We start from the raw sequence: 22,323 nt of genomic DNA on the forward strand, positions 1-22,323 counted from the left end.
TATCAGGCACCTGCACTCACTGAAAAGACCATCAAGAGAATGGGTTCAAAAAGGAATGCCCCACAAATGTTACTGTGGCAAAACTGGAAGAAGAGTCTACAATGCTACCCAGCATGCTGTTGACCTTGTTGTAAACAAACAAGGGTAAGCTTCTTACCAAGAGAATTAAAAAAGAAAAAAAAAAAAAAGTGTCTTGCTTCCATGACTACCAACCAACATACCTACAGCAAATACAAATCCTGTAGGGCTATTCGACTGAGAACCTCCTTACTGACAAACAGCTCAGTCAACTATAGACTCTGCTGCTATTTATTACAATTTATTTCATCTCTAAATACAGGTATGGTCCATGTAGTATTAAAATACTAAATGTATATTGCTATGACATAACTGCAGGTGAATCCTTCATTTGAAATATTGTAGAAATCTGTGGAAGCTAAAACTTAAAAGCAGAACTTGGGGCCAGCAGGTAGTATGTTGGCTAAAGGGCAGGAATCCAATATGGCCAACTGCAGTTCCACTCCTGGACTCCACGGCTCGAAACATTCACTAGACAGTTGTGTTCACATGCGCAAAATCCTGGGAAAAGAATGGAGCAAACACACAGATGTGCGTGCCCAAGATCCCGAGAGGAGAATGGATTGTGGTGTGGCCATCCCCCTGAGGGGTGAGTTCTCGCTTTCTGTCTCTCTCTTTCTGTCTTTCTGACAAGCATGCGTGCCCTATAGCAAAGACTCTCAAAAAAAAAAAAAAAAAAAAGAGAGAGAGAGAGAGAGAGATAAGTAAAAACTTTCCCACGCTCTATATAGCCACGGGATTTTTCACTGAGTTGTTATACTTCAAAAAGAACTGGAATGAAAAAAAAAAAAAAAAGAACTGGAATGAGAGAAGCCTTTCTCACATTTCTTACACTCACAGTTTCTCTCCTGTGTGACTTCTTCCATTTGCTTGAAAGCTCATAAATACAGAAGACGTTTTTTGCACATTGCTTACATTCTAAAGGTTTCTCTACTGTGAGAGGTTTTTCATGTTTTTGAAAATTACTTCACAGAGAAGGCTTTTCCACAGTTTCTACACTGCTAGGGCTCCTCTCCACTGTGAATTTTGTCATGTCTTGACTGTGACCTGGGCAAGAGGTTTTCCCACACTGCTTGTGTTCATAGGGTTTCTTTCTTTTCTTTTCCTTTTTTTTTTTTTTTAAAAATTTGATGAAAAGCAATTTATTTTTTGCTTTGATTGTATATGCTTTTGGTGTCAGACCTAAAAATACCATTGTCTATTCAAGGACATGCAGATATTCACCTTTGTTTCTTTCTGCAAGTTTTTTTTTTTTGTAGTTTAAGGTTTTATTTATTTTTTAATTTTTACATTACATTTAACCACATATGTATTTACAGTGTATTACATTCCTTTTTTTTTTTTAAAGGAAAGTGACAAATGAATTGTTCATCTTTTTTTTAAATTCATTGTCATTATTTTATTTATTTATTTGAATTTGACCAGAGAGAGAGAGAGAAGGAAAGTGAGATAGCAAGCTGCCAGGTCCAGGACTGAAGCTGTGGTCACCCATGTGGGAGTCCAGCTGCCTTAACCACCACACCACCTGCCGGCCCCAGTGTATTAAATTTCTTTTTCCACCATGATTACCATGCATATTAGTCGAGACAAAAACATTACTACCCACATCATCATCAAATAGCTTTTCATAATTTTCCTTCAGATTATTATTATTTATTCTCGTTACTTTTTAAACATTCAATCACCATATATCATTTGGCTTATAAAGAGAATTTACCTAATATGTTCATAGGATTTCTATCCACTGAGAGTCCTTTCATGATTTCAAAAGAACATAGAATGAGCAAAGACTTTACAACATTGCTTACATTGGTAGCATTTATCGCCTGTGTGTGTGTGTGTTTTTTTTTTTTTTTGGAGAGATTTTTGCTATAGGGCGCCTGTGCTCGCCAGACAGACAGAGAGAGACATAGAGACAGAAAGCGAGAAATCACCCCCCTGGGGGGGATGGTCACGCTACAATCCCTTCTCCTCCATTCTCCTCTCGGGATCTTGGGCACGCACGCACACTTGCCCGGCGTGAGTTCTAAGCCACCGGGTTCAGGACGTGAACCGCAGTCGACTACGTGGGAGTCCAGCGACACAGCCAGCACGCTAACTGCTGGTTCCCTCGCCTGTGTTTTTTCATGTCATTGTAATAACAAAGACCGAGAGAATTTCCCACACTGCTTATATTCATAGTGTTCTCTATGTGAGTTTTTCCATGGATTCCTAATGACTTAGAACAAGAGAAGACTTCCCCAACGCCTTACATTCACTGGGTTTTTCTCCTGTGTGTTCTTTCATGCATTTGACAGGAATAGGGCACAGAAAAGGCTTTCCCACATTCCTTACATTTGAAGGGTTTCTCTCCAGTGTGAATTCTTTCATGTTTTCGAAGAGTACAAGTACGATTAAAGGCTCTCCCACATTCCTTACATTCATAGGGTTTCTCACCTTTGTGAATTTTTAGATGGATGCGAAGGGAAGAATGATAACTAAAGGTTTTTTCACATGCCTTACATTCATAGGGTTTATCTCCTGTGTGAGCTGTGTCATGAGCACGAAAAGAACCATTAGAAGTAAATGTTTTTCCACATTTCTTACATTCATAAGGTTTCTCTCCTGTGTGACTTCTTTCATGAACATATAAGGAAGTTTGATACTTAAAGGCTTTCCCACATTCCTTACATTTATATGGTGTCACTCCAGTGTGAATTCTTTGATGTGTTCGACAATTACTGGGACTAGTAAAGGTTTTCTCACATTTCTTACATTTATATGGCCTCTTTTCAATGTGAGTTCTTCTATGGATATAAAAGGTACTGCGTAAACTAAAGGTTTTCCCACATTCCTTACATTCATAGGGTTTCTCTCCTGTGTGACTTCTTTCATGAGCACGCAAGTAACTGCTATACGTAAAAGTTTTCCCACATTCCTTACATTCATAGGGTTTCACTCCGGTGTGAAGTATTTCATGTCTTCGAACAGAACTGGGACAACTAAAGACTTTCTCACACTGGGGACACTTAAAGGATTTTTTTTCAGTGTGAATTTTTTCATGTTTTCGAACATAACTGAGACGACCAAAGCCTTTCCCACATACCTTACACGTATAAGGTTTTTCGTCAGTGTCAGTTCTTTCATGGTTTTGAATAGAACTGGGAGAAACAAAGTCTTTCCCAGATTGGGGATGCTCATAGGCTTTCTTTCCAGTGTGAGTTTTCTCATGTATTTGAAATAAATTGTGACAATTAAAAGTTTTCCAACATGACTTGCATTCATAAGGTCCAACTCTACGTTGTGATCTCATGCCTCTTCTCACAGTTTTATTGTAAAATGAGGTTTTTCCATTTTGCTTAACTTCATGTGGCTTCTTTGTAAATTCCTTAGAGTCATATGGTTTCTGTCCTCTATAAGTTTTGACACGCCTACTAAGAGATGAATGAACCAAGTCTTCCCCACATGCACTGCTTTCATATAGTTTATGTATCAGAGGCATTAGCTCATGCAGATGGTTTTCTGTATGACTGATGGTATCTTCACATGGACTTCCTTCTTTTCTTTCATACAATCTCTGCAGTACATAATGTCTATAAAGAATGAAAAGCACGTTACTAGAGATTTTAGGATTACTAGTCTATTACATAATAAGTAGTAAACAGGGCCTGCAGGCAGCACAGAGGTAAAGGGGCAGATACTACATGGCCAGCTGCACTGTTTGAGTTCTACTTCAGGAGGCTTAAAAATCATGCTAAGTTCATGTGTAGAGTGTGGCCAGTCTGAGCAAACATGGTGACCTTTAGACACATGCAGAAAAGTAGTTCCACTGGCAGTCATTTGCAAGGCAATGAATTCCATTCACAAGTGAATACGTTGGCTGCCTTTGTTTGAAACTGCAAGTGGTATGGTGGTTAAGACGCTGGACACTCACTCCCACATGGCTGACTATGGTTTGAGTCCCAGATCTGGTGGCTTGCTTTCTCACTTTCCTTCTCTCTGTGTGTCTGTCTTTTTCTGGTCAAATGAAAATGAGTGAATGAATACATAAAACCTAATAAATATTTCTTAAAAAAAAAAAAGGAAGACACATGTTAATCAGAACAAGCCCAATAAGGTTAGAGAAAACACATAGAATACATGGCACTAGATATCTTCACATCATCATTTGATTAACATCTGAAAATAACTGGCTTTGTATTCCATTTCCCTTTTCCCCATTTCCTGCCCTTTAAAAGAATAAACCTGGGAACAGTTCAGATCCATGTCTGTCTCCATTAGAGAAGCTGAGACCATCCAATCCCACCTTTTCTCTACTTGTCTTTGTGTGTTTATTTCTATGTTTATTCTCTAATCCACTGTTTCCCTACTCAGAGCACACATTCATTTGGCTGTGCAGGACACAAGCACTCATGTGAGCTTGTTCCAAAAAATACTGAGAGGAGACTGGAAAAGCCAAGTATGCATGGTAGAAACCCCCTTAGGAAATGTTTTCTCACTGTCCCTCTCTCCCACTTCTCTCTGGCAAGTGCACATGGTATAAAACAAAAAAAAAAACAGGTGTGTGAACTGCGTGAAGGGATGTAAAGGCAGTTAGTGAGACCAACTGAAGCAGAAAACTACCTTGGACCATCTACTGGCTCTCAATTGCACTGGGTAAATCCTGGACTGGCTCCTCCCACATCCCCTCATCCTCATTGCCTCAGGAACCCCCCACCACGGAATGGGGATTAGTGGCAGTCAGTGACACCAACTGAGGCAGAAGACCACCTCAGATCTTTAGCTGTCTAATGCCCACTCAGAAATATTTTGAGACTTCATAGCTTTCTGAACTGTACAGCAATTCCCCGGTTGAAACTCTCCAACCCAGCCACAGGGGCACCTGGTCCCAAGAGACTGGGAAAAAAATCAACACCTAATACTGGCTATATACACATTTCTTTCTTTTTTTTTTTTTTTTTTAAGAGGTTTTTGCTATAGGGCGCGTGCGCTCGCCAGACAGACAGAGAGAGACAGAGAGACAGAAAGCGAGAAATCACCCCCCCAGGGGGAATGGCCACGCCGCAATCCCTTCTCCTCCATTCTTCTCTTGGGCATGCACGCACACGCATCCGGTGTGAGTTTTAAGCCACCAGATCCGGGACGCAAACCGCGGTCAACAACGTGGGAGTCCAGCGACATAGCCATTACGCTAACTGCTGGTCCCCTGGCTATATATGCATTTCTATGACTAGAAGACAAGGCCCTCTACCAAGAACACATCTGAGAGGTAGAGCTTTTCTTCCCCCCTCACATTACAGAGTCAACATAAGAAAAGAGGGAGAAGTATGTAATCCATAGCATGACTAGGAATCATCATGGAGGCACAAAAAGCATGGGAAAACAAGGAAACACTTTTCTCAATAAAACACAGCGATTCTTCTTCAACCATAGACAGCACAGAAGAATCTACAGGAATGTCAGAAATAAAATTCAGAATATTAATGGTGACAAAGATGAGAAAGTCTTCCCAGGATTTGAAGGAGGAGATAGGCATCATAAAGAAGGCCCAATCAACTTCTAGAGAAGCCATTAATTCAGGAAATCAAGAACTGGCACAAAAACGTTAATAGCAGACTTGACCATGCAGAAGAGATGGAATACAAAACCTTTGACTTAGATAAAACTACCAAAAAAATTTTTTTTGGAGAGGTTTTTGCTATGGGACATGTGCATTCGCCAGAAAAGACAGAAAGTGAGAAATCACCCTCCAGGGGGATGGCCATGGCACAATCCCTTCTCCTCCATTCTCCTCTCGGGATCTTGGGCATGCATCCACACAGGTCCGGTGTGAGTACAAGCCACCGGGACTGGGACTCAAACTGTGGTCGACTACATGGGAATCTAGCTACATAGCCATTATGCCAACTGCTGGTTCCCCAAAAATCATTTTAAAAATAATATTAAGGGAACCAGTAGTTAGCGTAATGGCTATGTCGCTGAACTCTCATGTAGTCGACTGCAGTTCGCGTCCCGGACCTGGTGGCTTAAAACTCACACCAGGCGCGTGTGTGTGCGAGCCCAAGATCCCGAGAGGAGAATGGAGGAGAAGGGATTGTGGCGTGGTCCATCCCCCCTGGGGGGTGATTTCTCGCTTTCTGTCTCTCTGCCTCTCTTTGTCTGTCTGGCGAGTGTACGCGCCCTATAGCAAAAACCTCTCCAAAAAAAGAAAAAAAGAAAAATATGGAGGTTTCTCAAAGTCCTATAAATAGAACTACCATATGATGGAGGAATTCCAGTCCTGGTTATCTACCCAAAGGACAAGAGTGTACCCAGTCTAAAAAGAGCTTGCTCATGCATGTTTACTGAGGCATTATTCACAAGTGCGAAGACATGAAACCAACCCAAATGTCCAGGAACAGGTGAAGGGATTGAAAAACCTGTGGCACATATATATTATGCAATACTACTCAGTCATAAAAAACAATAAGATCCTGACATCTGATAGAAAGTGGACAAATATGGAGGATTAACCATGAAGCACAGTATGCCAGACTATAAGACATTGTATTTCCCCACTTAATATACACTGAATATTGGCACTCTATGGCAGAAACTAAAAGATTAGAAGATTAGGACCAGCAGTTGCCATAATGACTATGATGCTGGGCTCCCATGTAGTTGACTGCGGTTCAAGTCCTGGACCCGGTGGCTTAAACTCACGCCAGGCGCAAGTGCGTGCGTACCCAAGATCCTGAGAGGAGAAGGGAGGAGTAGGGATTGTGGCATGACCATCCCCCCGGGGGGGTGATTTCTCACTTTCTGTCTCTCTGTCTCTCTCCTTCTGGTGAGCGCACACGTCCTATAGCAAAAACCTCTCAAAAAAAAAAAAAAGATTGGAAGATATAAAAGCATGGAGAAAAACTGTTAGACACTAGAGAAAGTGGGAAGAGGGTAGAAAATGGGGGAGAGCAAAAGGAAGGGAATCAAGGAGAAGCAGCAGCAAAACATTTAAGGAACAGAAAAATGGAAAATTATCTGTTGCTGATAACATGCATGATATCTTTAACTGGACCAATATGTAGTACAATCATGCTGGGAAAATTTACTTCTTTTTTTTTATTTTTTTAAAGATTTATTTATTTATTTTTATTCATTCTTTTTTTTTTTTTTTCATTTATTTATTTTAATTTGACCAGAGAGAAACAGAGAGAGAGAGAATGTGAGAAAGGAAGCTACCAGGTCTGGGACTCAAAGCACAGTCAGCCATGTGAGAGTGTCCAGTGCCTTAGCCACCATGCCACCTGCTGGTCCCAGGGAAAATGTATTTCACAAGCTGGGATGATATACACTGATTGAATGTATAAAATGAAACACAAACAAAAGGACTAAACATCTCTTGTGCCTTTGTCTGGCAACATGAAGAGTTTAAACAATTATTTGAACAAGTATTTTATGTGTATTCTACAAGGGGTCCCAACCACTTTTACTATAGAGCACCTGTAGACAGAGACAGGGAAAGGGAAAAGTGAGAAATGAACCCCTGATGGATGGTCAGCCTTATACTACACTCTCCTTGTAGGATTTTTCACAATGTATGAAAACACACCAGATCTAGGACTGAAACAACTCAACCATGCAGGACCCAGTCACCTTAATCCTTTAATCCTTTTTCCAAGTAAACGGATTAGCAAACCCTGAATGTGTATGACACATTCAAGTAGATATTTTTGGAGAAAGACCTGTAGGAAGGAATAAATAAGCTTGAAGCAAGGTTTCCTTTAGTTTGTTAAAATTTCATGACAGGCTTTCAATGAATATTGCTTTCTCTTGTGAGTGCAAATTACCTTGGATTTTTCCAGATATTGTGATATAGATCTTTAATCTTCTGGTCTTCCAAGTTTCTCCCTAAAATATACATCCAGAAACATGTATTAATTACAAAAGTATTTTATTTTTTTAAAGATTTATTTTATTTATTTAATTCCATTTGTTATTTTTATTTCATTTTGTTGGAAAGAATTATTTTATTTGAGGGCCAGCAGGTGTCATGGTGGTTAAGGGCACTGGACTCCCACATGGCTGATTAGGGATCGAGTCCTAGACCTGGCAGCTTGCTTTCTAACTTTTCCTCTCTCTCTCTCTCTACCCCTCTCTGGTCAAATATAAAAATAACAAAATAAATAATTATTTTTTTTAAAAAAGAATTATTTTATTTAATCTTATTTATTTCCAGGACTCGAACCGCAGTCTGCCATGTGGGAGTCCAGCGCCCTTAACCACCATGTCACCTGCTGGTCCGTATTATTTTTATTTTTTAATCTGACCAGACAGAGAGAGAGAAAGGGAAAGTGAGAAAGCAAGCTGCAAGATCTGGGACTCAAACTGCGGTTGGCCATGTGGGAATCCAGCACCTTTAACTACCACATCACCTGCTGGCCCATATAAAAGTATTTAAAAAAACAAAAACAAAAACACTAGATTCCAGGGTCAAAAGTCATTGTGGGGGACCAGCAAATCGCATGGCGGTTAAGGTGCTGGACACTCCCACATGGCCAACCACAGTTCGAGACCCGGATCTGGTGGCTTCCTTTCTCACTTTCTCGCTCTCTTTCTCTGTGTCTCTCTCTGGTCAAATTAAAATAAATGAATGAATAAATCAAATTAAATAAATAATTCTTTAATTAAAAAAAAGGAATTGTGACCCTGTCTGATTTGTTCACAAAAGTACTCCCCTTTCCTTGTTAAAAATTTTGGGAAAAAATTGATTAGGAAACACTAGTTCTTCTTCTTTTTGTTAAATATTTTTCAAAATATTTATTTATTTATTTAATTCTATTTATTATGATTATTTTTTAAATTTTTACCAGAGATAGACAGAGAAAGAGAGAGAGAAAGAGAAAGCAAGAAAGGAAGCTGCCAGGTCCAGGACTTGAACTGTGGTCGGCCATGTGGGAATCCAGCACCTTTAACCACCACTCCATTTGCTGGCCCCTAAATCATTTTATTTTAACTATATTTATTTATTTGACTAGAGAGGGACAGAATGAGAGAGAGAAGGAAAGTGAAAAAAGCAAGCCCTCAGGTCCGGGACTCAAACCGCGGTTGACCATGTGGGAGTCCAGTGCCCTACACCACCAAGCCACCTGTCGGCCAGAAACACTTGTTCTTTAATTAAGTAAGTGAAGGAAAGCTGTCATCCTTACCAATACAGTCTAGGTTCTTGATGGTTTCCAACATCACATCTCTGTAGAGTTTCTTCTCTGAAGGCTCCAGCAAAGCCCACTCTTCCTTGGTGAAGTTCACAGCCACATCCTTGAAGGCCACTGAGTCCTGCAACATCCCACATGTGTGTGAAGGAAGAAGGCTGAGTCTGATAGGATAGGAATCTACACTCAATTCAGAAGAGGGTCACAGGATACTATGGACTCCAAACATTCATTCTATAATTTGGTCATCAGAATTTGTCAACTCTGGGAACCAGCAGTTAGCGTAATGGCTGTGTCGCTGGACTCCCACGTAGTCGACCGCAGTTCGAGTCCCGGACCCGGTAGCTTAAACTCATACCGGGCGCGTGTGCGTGCGTGCCCAAGATCCTGAGAGGAAAATGGAGGAGAAGAGATTGTGACATGGCCATCCCCCATGGAGGGTGATTTCTCGCTTTCTATCTCTCTGTCTCTCTGTATCTGTCTGGCGAGTGCATGTGCCCTATAGCAAAAACATCTCAAAAAAAAAAAAAAAAGGATTTGTCAACTCTGTGTACAATCATTTTCTCCCTCATAGAAATTATAATGCTAAAACTTGGGCCAGCAGATAGTCTGGTGGTTAATGTGGTACATTCCACATGGCCAAATGTGGTTCAAGGCCTGAAACAAGTGGCTTCAAAAACATGCAAGGCATGGGAACCAGCAGTTAGCGTAATGGCTATGTCGCTGGACTCCCACGTGGTCGACCGCGGTTCGTGTCCCAGACCCGGTGGCTTAAAACTCACGCCGGGCGCGTGTGCGTGTGTGCCCAAGATCCCGAGAGGAGAATGGAGGAGAAGGGATTGTGGCGTGACCATCCCCCCTGGGGGGCGATTTCTCGCTTTCTGTCTCTATGTCTCTCTCTGTCTGTCTGGCGAGCGCACGCATCCTACAGTGAAAATCTCTCCAAAAATAAAAAAATTTTAAAAATTTTAAAAAATAAAACATGCAAGGCATGTGTGTGTGTTTGTACCCAAAATCCCACGAGAAGACTGGAGATGGGATTGAAGCATGGCCACACCCTGAAGAATGGTTTCTCATGCTCCCTCTCTCCTGTCTCTATCTCTAACAAATACACATCTACTGTGATAAAAATCTAAAGAAAGGAGCCAGCAGATGGTATAGTGGTTAAAGTGCTGGACTCCCACATGGCTGACTGTAGTTCCAGTCCGGACCTGGTGGCTGGAAACTCATGCCAGGAATGTATGCATGTGTGTTCAGAGTCTCAGGGGAGGATGGAGGAGAAGGGATTGTGGTGTGGCCAACCCCCTGCGAGGTGATTTCTCCCTTCCTCTCTTGGTCTCTTTGGCGATCATGTTCGCTCTCTAGCAAAAAAAAAAAAAAAAAAAAAAATCTATTAACAAAATCTAAACAATAAAAATAACAGTAAAACTGACCAGCAGTTGGTGTAATGGCTATGTCGCTGGACTCCCACATAGTTGACCATGGTTTGAGTCCTGGCCCCAGTGGCTTAAACTCATGCCAGGCATATGAGCATGTGTGCCCAAGATCCTCAGAGGAGAATGGAGAAGGGACTATGGCGTGGCCATTCCTCCTGGGGGGTGATTTCTGTCTCTTCTCTCTCTGGTCTCTTTCTGTCTCTCTGTCTCTGTCTTTCTGGCAAGCTCACACGCCCTACAGCAAAAACCTCTAAAAGAAAACCTTCCTTGAAAGTATTAAAAGCAGATTAGATCATACAGAAGACCAAATCTCTTATATAGAAGAACCTCTGTCCTAGAAAAATTCACCAAAAAAAACCCAGAAAATAACCAAAAAAAAAAAAAATCAATGAGAGCTGGGACCGGCAGGTGGTGTGGTGGTTAAGGGGCTGGACATTCCCACATGGCCAACCACGGTTTGAGTCCCGGACCTGGTGGCTTGCTTTCTCACTTTCTCATCAAATTAAAATACATGAATGAATAAATAAAATTAAATAAGTGATTTTAAAAAATTAGAAATGACATAAGAGACCCACAGTACTCCCATATTAGCTTACTTTCTGTGTTATTTGAAAGTGAATTTAGGCCTGCCAGGCAAGGTGTAGGCAGTAGGGGCACTCCTGGGAAATGCTCTTGCCATATGGTAAGGACCAAACTGTACCCCAAGGTATTTCTGAAAAAGCAAGTGATCCTAACTGCCTGCAGGGATGGGGTGGGGAGGAGCTTCGGACCCTCTTCTTCTTCTTTTTTTTTTTTTTGAGAGGTTTTCACTATAGGGCGCGTGCGCTCGCCAGACAGACAGAGAGACATAGAGACAGAAAGCGAGAAATCACTCCCCAGGGGGGATGGTCATGCCGCAATCCCTTCTCCTCCATTCTCCTCTCAGGATCTTGAGCACGCATGCACACGCGCCCGGCGTGAGTTTTAAGTCCGGGATGGTCGACTACGTGGGAATCCAGTGACACAGCCATTACGCTAACTGCTGATTCCCCAGACCCTCTTCTTGATGTCTATATTTCTGTCTCTCCCTGGAAATAAAGAAATAAGCTTAAGAAAAATCAGCAAAGGCCCAACTGGTGGCATGGTGGTTAGAGGCACCAGATTCCCACATACCCGACCACAGTTTGAGTCCTGGACCTGGCAGCTCGCTTTCTCACTTTCCCTCTCTCTTACTCTGTCCCTCTCTAGTCAAATTAAAATAAAGTTAAAAACAATTTTTTTAAAAAAAGAAAGAAAAAACAGTACATTTAAGTTAATTATACATACACCTTCCGAATTCTTAAAAAAAAAAATTAGGTTATTTTTGGCTTGGAGTACATTCCAGCAGGAGAGAAGACAAAGAGAAAGTGAGAAACCATCCCCTGGGGAAGACCGCCAAGCAGTAATCCTCTCTCTACCCCGAAGATGCAGATGCCCACTGGGATAGGGTTGTGAGACCCTACTTCCCACGCTTTTGGAAAACTAAGGCAAAAAAGGGTGATCTGTTGATATGGAGCAACCCCAAATTTATAAGCAACCTAAGGCTGTTAACTGCCTGAACCTGTCCCTCCCCTGAACTATTGAGCAACCCGAGGCTTTGAGCAAGTTAGACTCCCTGCTTCCCTGCCAGCTCCAAATTAGCGCAGACACGGAGCCCTTTCCCCTGCAAGGGCATTCCTAGCAAGCTGAGGCCTCCCCTCCCCAATTCGCCCCTAGCCGGGCTGCAGAGTGTTAACCCCCCTCCGTGCCCGCCTCGTAATAAAGAGTTCTCCTGTCTCTCCCTGTGCCGTTTTCGGATTCTCGGTTTCTGATATTCTGCAACACTGTGCGGAGAAAAAGGAACTGGCTCGCGGATCACAACTCCTCCCTGCGCGACCCCCCAAAACCGAGTTGGGATCTCCTGAAGACTTTCCAGTCCCCGAAGTAACCTAGGAAAACGCGGGGTTGTCTAAAGGCGCAGATCTTCCTGCAGTAACAGGACCCGAAGCCTGGGGGTCCCGCTGCCATCCCTGCCCCTACTCCGGGCCAGAGGGGACCGTGCAGAACCCCCAGGGGGAGGACTCAGGCTGCAAACTCCAGAGTGGACCGGGAAGCCAGGGTCAGCAACAGCCAGTTCTGGCCGGTTTCCATCGCCCCCTGCACCTGTTTCAGGTCCCCAGCCCTGCACACTCACCATGTCTCAGCGTCCAGGGTGTCCCCGCGTCCTTGCTACGGTTCCCTTTCTCTCCGTGCACAACAAAGAGGGACCGAGGAGCCGCAGACACTACAAACTCCAGTGGATCAAAAGAACTCTGCAGGTCCCGCAGCGCCGCTTTCAGACAGGAAGACCTCGCGAGAGTTGGACACCGCCCCCTACTCCCTGAACTGTTGCAGAAACAATCCAGGAGCAGCCAATTGCCACTCCAGAGTCTGGAGAGTTCAAGTTTCTTACATGGCGGACTCCGTGGAGTTCAGTCTCCAAATCCGAGGTCCCGAGCAAGCGCGCTTCTCAGGGTTTGTGCAGCGGGGAGGGGGTTTCGCGTAAGTGAGAGTCCGGTTTTGAGCTAATTTGGGCTAGTCTTGTTATCTGCAGCCCTTGAGCTCAGTCCCTAACAGTCTGGAAGATCATTTCCTGGAGCAGGGTGACTCACTTTCCCGGGGCATTGCAAGCTGTTAATGAAGCTGTGCAGTGTTGGGTAAGATGCTTATGCTAATTCAAACAAAAATAAGATTCCCGGTCTTGCAGGCAGATTACAGATGCAGAACAGAATCCGTATCAATTACCCTGCGGACCCAGAGGAGTTGGGGCGCTGAGGTCTACACCCGGTACTGGAAAGTGACAGGGATTATGTACTTGGAGCTTGGGGTTACAATGAGGGAGAGGAGCTATGTTGAGTTATTTGGGGGCTAAGAACGGTTAGAAGCCAGGTACTTGGGACACAACCCCCTCCCCGGCCAAGTTCTCGGTATTTTTCCTAAGTTTTTACACTTTCCGCTCCATTGAAGCAAACCACAGCTTCTGCAGCAACTGCTCACAACGGTTACTGGTATGGAAACGTGAAATGAAATTTTTAAAATTAAAAAAAAAAATTGGAACCAGCAGTTAGCGTAACGGCTATGTCACTGGACTCCCATGTAGTGGGCCGCGGTTCCTGGTGGCTTAAAACTCACGCTGGGCGCGTTTGTGTGCGTGCCCAAGATCCCGAGAGGAGAATGGAGGAGAAGGGATTGCAGCGTGGCCATCCCCCCCGGGGGGTGATTTCTGCTTTCTGTCTCTCTGACTCTCTCTGTCTGGCGAGCGCACATGCCCTATAGCAAAAACCTCTCCCCCCCCCAAAAAAAAAAGGATGGGGGAAAAAATAACCAAACATTTTATTTGGATCAGGGATATGATAATAAACTGGACAACAGAAAATCCAAATGGCCTCCAATTATGAGTCCCAATGTGTCATAGACTGCTGGATGGTTGTTTTTCTTTTTTTTGTGTGTGGAGAGGTTTTTGCTATAGGGCACGTGCTTTCGCCAGAAAGACAGAGACAGAGAGATAGAAAGCAAGAAATCACTCCCCCATAGGGGATGGCCACGCCGCAATCCCTTCTCCTCCATTCTCCTCTTGGGATCTTGGGCACGTACGCACACGCGCCTGGCGTGAGTTTAAGCCACCGGATCGGGGACTCGAACCGCAGCGTGGCCATCCCCCCTGGGGAGTGATTTCTCACTTTCTGTCTTTCTGTCTCTCCGTCTCTCTCTGTCTTTCTGGTGAGTGCACATGGCCTATTGCAAAAAAACTAAAAAAAAACCAAACCAAAACAAAACAAAAAACACATAGCCCTGTTAAGTTTCCAAAAGGAGAACCTCACCCCAAAGACAGTCCAATAAGAAAAAGAAAATCGAGGGGCCAGTAGGTGGCATAGTGGTTAAAGGCATTGGACTCCCATATGGCCCACCATGGTTTGAGTCCTGGCCCTAGTGGCTAGCTTTCTCACTCTCCTTTTCTCTCTTTCTGTGTCAATCTCTGGTCAAATTAGAAACGAATAATAATGATGATAATAAACTAAACGAAATACAATTTTTATAAAAAGAACACTGAGTGCTCATTTGCTGTTCAACTATTTGAGTGGATAATATGTAAATTTTTTGAGAGGTTTTTGCTATTGAGCTAGTGTGCTCGCCAGAAAGAAAGAGACAGAAAGCAAGAAATCACCCCTCAAGGGGGATGGCCATGCCACAATCCCTTCCCCATTCTCTTCCTGGGACCTTGGGCACCCATGCACACACGCCCAGCATGAGTTTATGCCACCAGGTCCGGAACTCGAACTGCGGTTGACTACATGGGAGTCCAGCAACAGCCATTATGCCAACTGCTGGTTCCCTCCCTCAGTTGAGTTTTAAGGGGTCATTCTCTGCTTTTCTTTTAAGTGAAAAAGACACAAACTGAAAAACAATTAGAATACTGTGTGTGGGGCCAGCAGGTGGCATGGTGAAGGCTCTCAATTCCCCACACAGCCAAGAGCAGTTCAGGGTCCAGGACCTAGCGGTTTGCTTTCTCACTTTGTCTCTCTCTCTCTCTCTCTGGCTGGTGAGTGTGTGCGCCCTAATTCAAATTTTAAAATAATAACACTAAATAAAATTAAGTAAACAATAAAAATATTAAGAATACTATATCTGGAAGGGAGAAATGGAGATTGTGAAGTGATCTCATCCTATTGCAGGGTGCTTGTTTGCTCTCTCTGTCTCTCCTGCAAGCACACTCCTCCGTTGCTGGACTCCCATGTAGTTGACCATGGTTTGAATCCTGGACTTGGTGGCTTGAAACCACATCAGACCCATGTGTGTACATGCCCAAGATCCTGAGAGGAGAATGGAGGACAAGGGATTGCGATGTGGCCATCCCCCTTGGGGATGATTTCTTGCTTTGTCTCTCTGTCTCTCTCTGCCTGTCTGGCGAGCACATGTGCCCTGTATCAAAAATCTCCTCCCAAAATAATTAATTAATTAAACATAAAGAAAGAAAATCTGTTGGAGATGTGGAAACAGAAAATTTATGGCCCAAAGCTTCTAGACGTCTGATTTTGTACTCACTCATAAATGAAGAGAATTATTAGACACATATATGTGTCCCTCCTATCAGAGGGGAATGCATGCTAGAGCCTCACTTGAAAACAAGCCTAAATTGGAGATGAGCAGTTAGCATAGTGGCTATGTCGCTGGACTCCCATGTAGTTAACTGTGGTTCAAGTCCCAGACCTGGTGGCTTAAACTCACGCTGGGTGTGTGTGCGTGCAAGTGCCCAAGATCCCGAGGAGAAGGGATTGTGGTGTGGTCATCCCCTCTGGGAGGCGATTTCTTGCTTTCTGTCTCTGTCTCTGTCTTTCTGGGGAGCACATGCATTCCATAGGAAAAACCTCTCAAAAAAAAGAAAAGTAAACAAGCCTAATCAAGGCTCCTCCCCAGATAAAAACCTCTCGCCCCACTTCCTCCTCAGCAACCCATTTTCCAGCATCCCTCCCTTCTTGGGAGCTCTTCTTCCTCTTTCTCTCCCCCAAAAGCCCCCCTGCCTACCTATACCCTCTCTGCGTCCATGTCTCTAATTTTTCCTAAACGTGAGACGACACACGTCCTGCTGTGAGTCCTGGGCCGGATCACCCCTGCACACCTGCATCCCTACGTTCGAAGCACAGGTGGCGTGTGGGAATTGCTGAGAGACCTAGAAATTTAGGGATTTATTGCAGCTCCAGGCAGAGCCAGGCAGAGCCGGGCATAGGGGACAAAGACGTGGGCTTGAGGCCCTGCTTCCCCCACACTAGGAAAACTATCCTTGGGGAGAAAGGAGGGACTGGGGACCCCCACAGATGACAGACCCTCTGAGCACGAGCCCCACAGATCAAGTCAAGACGCTTCCCCCATGACCCTCCTGTACTCCCCGCACCACCTGGGGAGACGCAGGACTGCCCAGAAGGGGCGCTGGGTCCCACGCAGGTCGCCGCGCAGGGACGGAACGGGATGCACGAGGGGACTGAGAGCTCAGCAGTGCCAGCGTCAGACTCGCTGCCGCAAACTCTGGACGTCACGGAAGGGGGCGTTTTCCGGTCTGTTCCAATGGCCCCGCCTGCCCGGAGTGCATTATTTCCCGGGATCAGGGGTGTGCCAACATCCTCCCGGGGCTCCCGATGCTGTGCAGGTCCCCGCGCGACCTGCACTGGAAGCCACTCAGAATAACACGGACACTAAACCCTACCCCGGGCGCCAGACTTAAAAAAAAAAAATCACAAAATGTCCCCGCCTCCCGCTCAGATGCCCACCTGATTGGACAGATCACAAGACCCGCCCATTAGCTCTGATTGGACACATGTGGAGGCTCCGCCCCTCCCGCAGTTTAACTGACAGCAGAGGAGGGGGCGTGAGGACTGGGACTTGAATGCCAGATTCTTGGGCGCAGGCCACCACCACTTAGGCTGCATTCCCACTGCTGGGACTGGCTCCAGCGGCTAGAAAATCATGCCAGGCGCATGGGCATGCATGCCACAAATCCCGACAGGATGGAGAAATGGAGGAGGAAGGATTGCAGTGGGACCGCGCCCAGTGGGGGATGCTTTCTCCCTTCTTTTCTCTGCCGAGTGCTTGCGCCTTCTTGCAATTAAGGGGGAAAAAAAGCGTCTTGGCTCTAGGACCTGGTGGTTAAGGCAGTGAGATTCCATGCAGCTGACCTCACAGTTGGAGTCCCAGCGACTTGAAAACCACCACGCTGTGTGTGTGTGTGTGTGTGTGTGTGTGTGCCCCAGATCCTGAAAGGAGGGATAAATGGAGGAGAGGGGATTGCACTGAGACTGTTTTCCATAGGCATATTTTTTGTCTTCTCCCTCTCTGGTGCTCTGTCTCCCTCTTAGCAAGCACTTGGGTACTCTGGCCCAGAAAAAGAGAAAAAAAAGAAGAGGAAAGAAAAAAGTAAAGAGAAGAAACCGGGGCTGGTGAGTGGCGTGGTGGTTAAGGCGCTGGACTCTGACATGGCTGCCCACAGTTCAAGTCTTGGCCACAAAGTAATTCCTTCTCATCCATTCTCCCGTGGGGATTTTGGGTACTCACACACACACACTCCCATAGTGCTTTTCAGGCCACTGGGTTAGATTTCTTACTGTGCAGTCGGCCATGTGCGATCCAGGTGACCTTCACTACGCGACTGGCTGGCCCTCTGACTTTTATACAGAAGTAAAGGGAACACTGTTCAATTTGGTTTTATCGATATTCTTCTTTTTTTTGGAGAGGTTTTTTTTTGCTATAGGGCACATGCGCTCACCAGACAGAGACATAGAGACAGAAAGCAAGAAATCACCCCCCAGGGGGGATGGCCACGCTGTAATCCCTTCTCCTCCATTCTCCTCTCGGGATCTTGGGCACACATGCACACGCGCCCGGCGTGAGTTTTAAGCCAACGGGTCCGGGACGCGAACCGCGGTCGACTACATGAGAGTCCAGCGACATAACCATTACGCTAACTGCTGGTTCCCAATATTCTTTATTTTTCAAAGTTCCTAAGAAAAGCAATAAACCTTGTGAATCTTTTTTTTAGGTTTTAAAAATTTTCGTCATAGGGCACATGTGCTCACTGGAAAACATGAGAGAAACAGAGAGGGAAAGTGAGAAATTCTCCCTGGGCGATGGTCACACTGCAAATCCGGTCCTTTATTCTCTACTTGGGATTTGGGGCGAGCATGCACATGCACCCAGCGTGCTTTCAAAGCCACCTGGTCCTAGACTTGAACCACACAGTTGGCCATGTGGGATCCAGGGCCTTAACCATCATACCACCTGCTTATCCCAGGATTTTTTTTTTTTAACTGAATAGATTATTTATTTATTTTTGGAGAAGTTTTTGCTATAGGGCATGTGCGCACACCAGACAGACAGAAAGTGAGAAATCACCCCCCGGGGGTATGGCCATGCCGCAATCTCTTCTCCCCCATTCTCCTCTCGGGATCTTGGGCACACCCGCACACGCGCCCGGCCTGAATTTTAAGCCACCAGGTCTGGGACTCAAACTGCAATGGACTACATGGGAGTCCAGCAACATAATCATGACACCAACTGCTGGCTGCCCCAGGATTTTTTTTTTTAAAGAATGATTTGATTTAACTCTATTTATTTATTTATTTATTTAAATTCAACAAAAGGGACAGAGCGAGAGCAAGAGTGAGAGCAAGAGAGAGAGAGAAAGAAAGAGGGAGGGAGGGAGGGAAAGTGAGAAAGCTAGCCACTAAGTCTGGGACTAGAACCATGGTCAGCCATGTGGAAGTTCAGCATCCTTAACTACCCACACCACTTGCCGCCCCCACCCCAGGATTTTTTAAAAAATAATTATTTAATTATTAATTCCTTTTTTTTTTTTTTTTTACTTTGACCAGAGAGAGACAGAGAGAAAGAAAGGGAAAGTGAGAAAGCAAGCCACCAGGTCCAGGGACTTGAACCCTGGTTGGCCATGTGGGAGTGTCCAGCACCTTAACCATCATGCCACCTGCTGGCCCTAGCCACCCCAGGATTTTTTGATACAGTAAAGACACCTGAACAATGTAAGAAATAGGATTAACTAAGAAGAAGGACCCTCTTTGAGGAGGTGACATGGGAAGTAAGATCTCAATGTGTAAGTGTAAGTGGTCATGGCAGAGGATTCTGGGAAAACAGAACAGGAAATACTAAATGAAAATTGTGGAAGTTCATTGTTTTAGACTCTTTTTTTTTTTTTTTTTTTTTGAGAGATTTTCGCTATAGGGCACGTGCGCTCGCCAGACAGACAGAGACATAGAGACAGAAAGTGAGAAATCACCCCCCAGGAGGGATGGTCATGCCGCAATCCCTTCTCCACCATTTTCCTCTTGGGATCTTGGGCACGCACGCACAGGCACCCGGCGTGAGTTTTAAGCCACCGGGTCCAGGACACGAACCGCCATCGACTACGTGGGAGTCCAGCGACATACCCATTACGCTAACTGCTGGTTCTCTCTTGTTTGTTTTTTAAGAGAGATTTTCACTATAGGGTCCGTGTACTCGCTGGAGAGACAGAGAAACAGAAAGCAAGAAATCACCCTCACATGGGGGAATGGCTATACACAATCCCTTCTCATTCTCCTCTCAGGATTTTAGCATGCACACACGTGTCCATCATGTTTCAATGCACCAGGTCTGGGACTTGAACCATGTTTGACCATGTGAGAAAACAGTGATGTAATCATTATGCGATCTGTTGGTCCCAATCAAACAGAAACTTTCTACATAGGCAGACACATTCCCAAAGCAAACCGGTGTTTTCTGGAAACAAGACATTCCAGTCTGCCTGAGTCAGTGGAATAAGGCAGTCCTCTCTGCTTCACATTTACAAAAAGCCCATTGGAAGTAACTTCTGGTAAGAAATCAGCATTTTTTCTTTTTCTTTCTTTTCTTTTTTCTTTTAAGGTTTTTGCCATAGGGCCCCTGCACTCACCAGAGAGAGGGACAGAGAGAGGAAACATGGGTGAGGAATGGGGGGATGACTAGGCCTCCATCTCATCGTCCTTCTCTCAGGACTTGGGGCACATACACGTGCACCCAGTGTGATTTTCAAGCCACCAGGTATGGCGCTCAAACTGAGGTGCACCATGTGGGAGTCCAGCTCCTTAACCATTGTTATCACCTGCTGGTCAGCATTCTTCCTAGTGCTGTTTCTCTGGTCCTGCCTACAAAGCCCACTGTATGGCCATTCCCCACTGGGAGTTCTTGTTCTATTTTGTAGAATGGAGGATGCCCCGGTTTAGAAACAACACATGCAAACCAATTAGATCTAAATTTAACTGTGTTATAATTTACGTTTTTTTTTTTTTTTTTAAAGATGTTTACCATAGGGAAGGAAAGAATACCAGCAGTTAGTGTAATGTAATAGCTATGTTGCTGGACTCCCATGTAGTCTACTGTGGTTCGAGTCCCGGACCCAGTGGCTTAAACTCACGCCGGGCGCATGTGCGTGCGTGCCCAAGATCCTGAGAGAAGGGATTGTGGCGTAGCCATCCCCCCCGGGGGGGGGTGATTTCTCACTTTCTGTCTCTCTGTGTCTTTTTGGCAAGTGCATGCACCCTATAGCAAAATCCTCTCCAAAAAAAAGAAAAAAATAGATGTTTGTCATAGGGAGAGAACACTCACCAGTGCAGGGTAGGGCACAGGGGAAGGAGAGAAAGAGGGAGAAAGTGAGAAATCAATTCCCGAGGTGGGATGGCCATGCTATAATCCCTTCTCCTCCATTCTCCTCTTGGAATTTTGCATGCATACACGTGCCTGATGTGTAAAGCCGCCATGTTCAGGACTCAAACTATGGAGTCAGTCATGTAGGATCCAGTACCTTAACCACCACGTCATCTGCTAGCCCCATCATTTCAGCCTTTTTTTTCCTTTTTTCTCCAATAAGTTTTGGCAATAGGGCCCATGAGCTTGTGGGGAAGAGAGAGGGAAATGGGAAATCATCCTCTTGGGGCAATGACCATGTCACAATCCCTTCTTCTCTATTCCCCTCTTGAGATATTGGGCATTCATGGTCACGTGCCCAGCATGATTTTTTGGGGGGGAGAGGATTTTGCTACAGGGCGCGTGCACTCGCCAGACAGAGAGACAGAGAGACAGAAAGACAGAAAGCGAGAAATCTCCGGGACTTGAACCACGGTCAACTACGTCGGAGTCCAGCAACATAGCCATTACGCTAACTGCTGGTCCCATTTTTTTTTTAAAGGAAGTATTGAATTATGTTTGTTGTTATTTTTTAATTTGACCCAAGAGAAATAGATGGAGAGAGAAAGGGAAAATGAGAAAGTAAACCACCAGCTCTAGGACTCAAACTTTTGTCAGTCATGTAGGAGTCCAGTGCCTTAACCACTATGCCAACCTGTCAACCCCCGTGCCCAGCATGATTTTCAAGTCACTTGACCCAGGACTCAAACTAAGGTCAGCCACAGGGGAGTTCAGTGACATAACCATTATGCCATTGGCTGGTCCCAACTTCAGCTTTTCATGGAAGCACAAATGAGATCTCTCCTCTACTGCTGCATGGGCAGAGTGAGAATAAGCTCCATACGTAGAGCTCTCCTCCCAACTTCCTCTTCACCCTGTCTCCCTGAGATGCACCTGCTGGTCCAGCTGGATCTCCTGTTAACATCTTGTGGTCATCTTCGCTTCAAGGAACTGGCCTGTGGACAGGGGATGTTCTGGAGGTATGTACACCCCTCCCACATCAATATCACAAGATTGGGGGCACAGGATCAGCAGATAGCATAATGGTTACATCACTGGACTTCCACGTAGTCAACCAAGGTTCAAGTCCTGGACCCAGTGGTTTAAAACTCATGCTGATTATGTGTGCGTGTGTGCCCCAAACCCCGAGAATAGAGAAGGGATTGCAGTGTGGCCATTCCCCCTGGGGAGTGATTTCTCACTTTCTGTCTCTGTCTCTCTGATGAACACATGCATCCTATAGCAAAAACCTCTCAAAATAAATAAATGCCTAAATAAAATAAAATAGGTAAAAGAAAACACATTAGAAGTCAGTAAAATGACCAAAAATATCCTGTTAACTCACTAATGTGACTGACTGGTACTTGCCATTAATTAGGTTGACTTCTGTTCCATTCATTCTG

The 22,323-nt window shown here is 44.8% G+C and overlaps 1 protein-coding gene across 2 annotated transcripts; it reads right to left on the reverse strand.

The window, feature by feature from the left end:
* Positions 1-2,105: 2,105 nt before the first annotated feature.
* Positions 2,106-13,028, reverse strand: LOC102497357 (zinc finger protein 14-like). Of its 2 annotated transcripts, XM_006162270.3 has the most exons (4): positions 12,873-13,028; positions 9,243-9,369; positions 7,884-7,944; positions 2,111-3,650 (listed from the first exon to the last, which is right to left on the reverse strand). In XM_006162270.3, the coding sequence occupies exons 1-4, from the start codon at positions 12,873-12,875 to the stop codon at positions 2,333-2,335; spliced, it is 1,509 nt and encodes a 502-aa protein (XP_006162332.1). In that variant the 5' UTR covers positions 12,876-13,028; the 3' UTR covers positions 2,111-2,332. The 2 variants fall into 2 exon arrangements, with proteins under 2 accessions (XP_014448659.1, XP_006162332.1); XM_014593173.2 differs by lacking the exons at positions 7,884-7,944; positions 12,873-13,028 and having other exon boundaries at positions 2,106-3,650; positions 9,243-9,312.
* Between the last annotated feature and the right edge of the window lie 9,295 nt (positions 13,029-22,323).

This window comes from Tupaia chinensis, unplaced genomic scaffold (genome assembly GCF_000334495.1).
Source record: "Tupaia chinensis unplaced genomic scaffold, TupChi_1.0 Scaffold139785_1, whole genome shotgun sequence".
NCBI lineage: Eukaryota > Metazoa > Chordata > Mammalia > Scandentia > Tupaiidae > Tupaia > Tupaia belangeri.

Coding starts and splice junctions, on each gene's coding strand:
- LOC102497357 (XM_006162270.3), bottom strand. Junction 7,945..9,242: donor CAAGAACCTAGACTGTATTG/GTAAGGATGACA, acceptor TGTATATTTTAG/GGAGAAACTTGGAAGACCAG. Junction 3,651..7,883: donor AATATCTGGAAAAATCCAAG/GTAATTTGCACT, acceptor CATTCTTTATAG/ACATTATGTACTGCAGAGAT.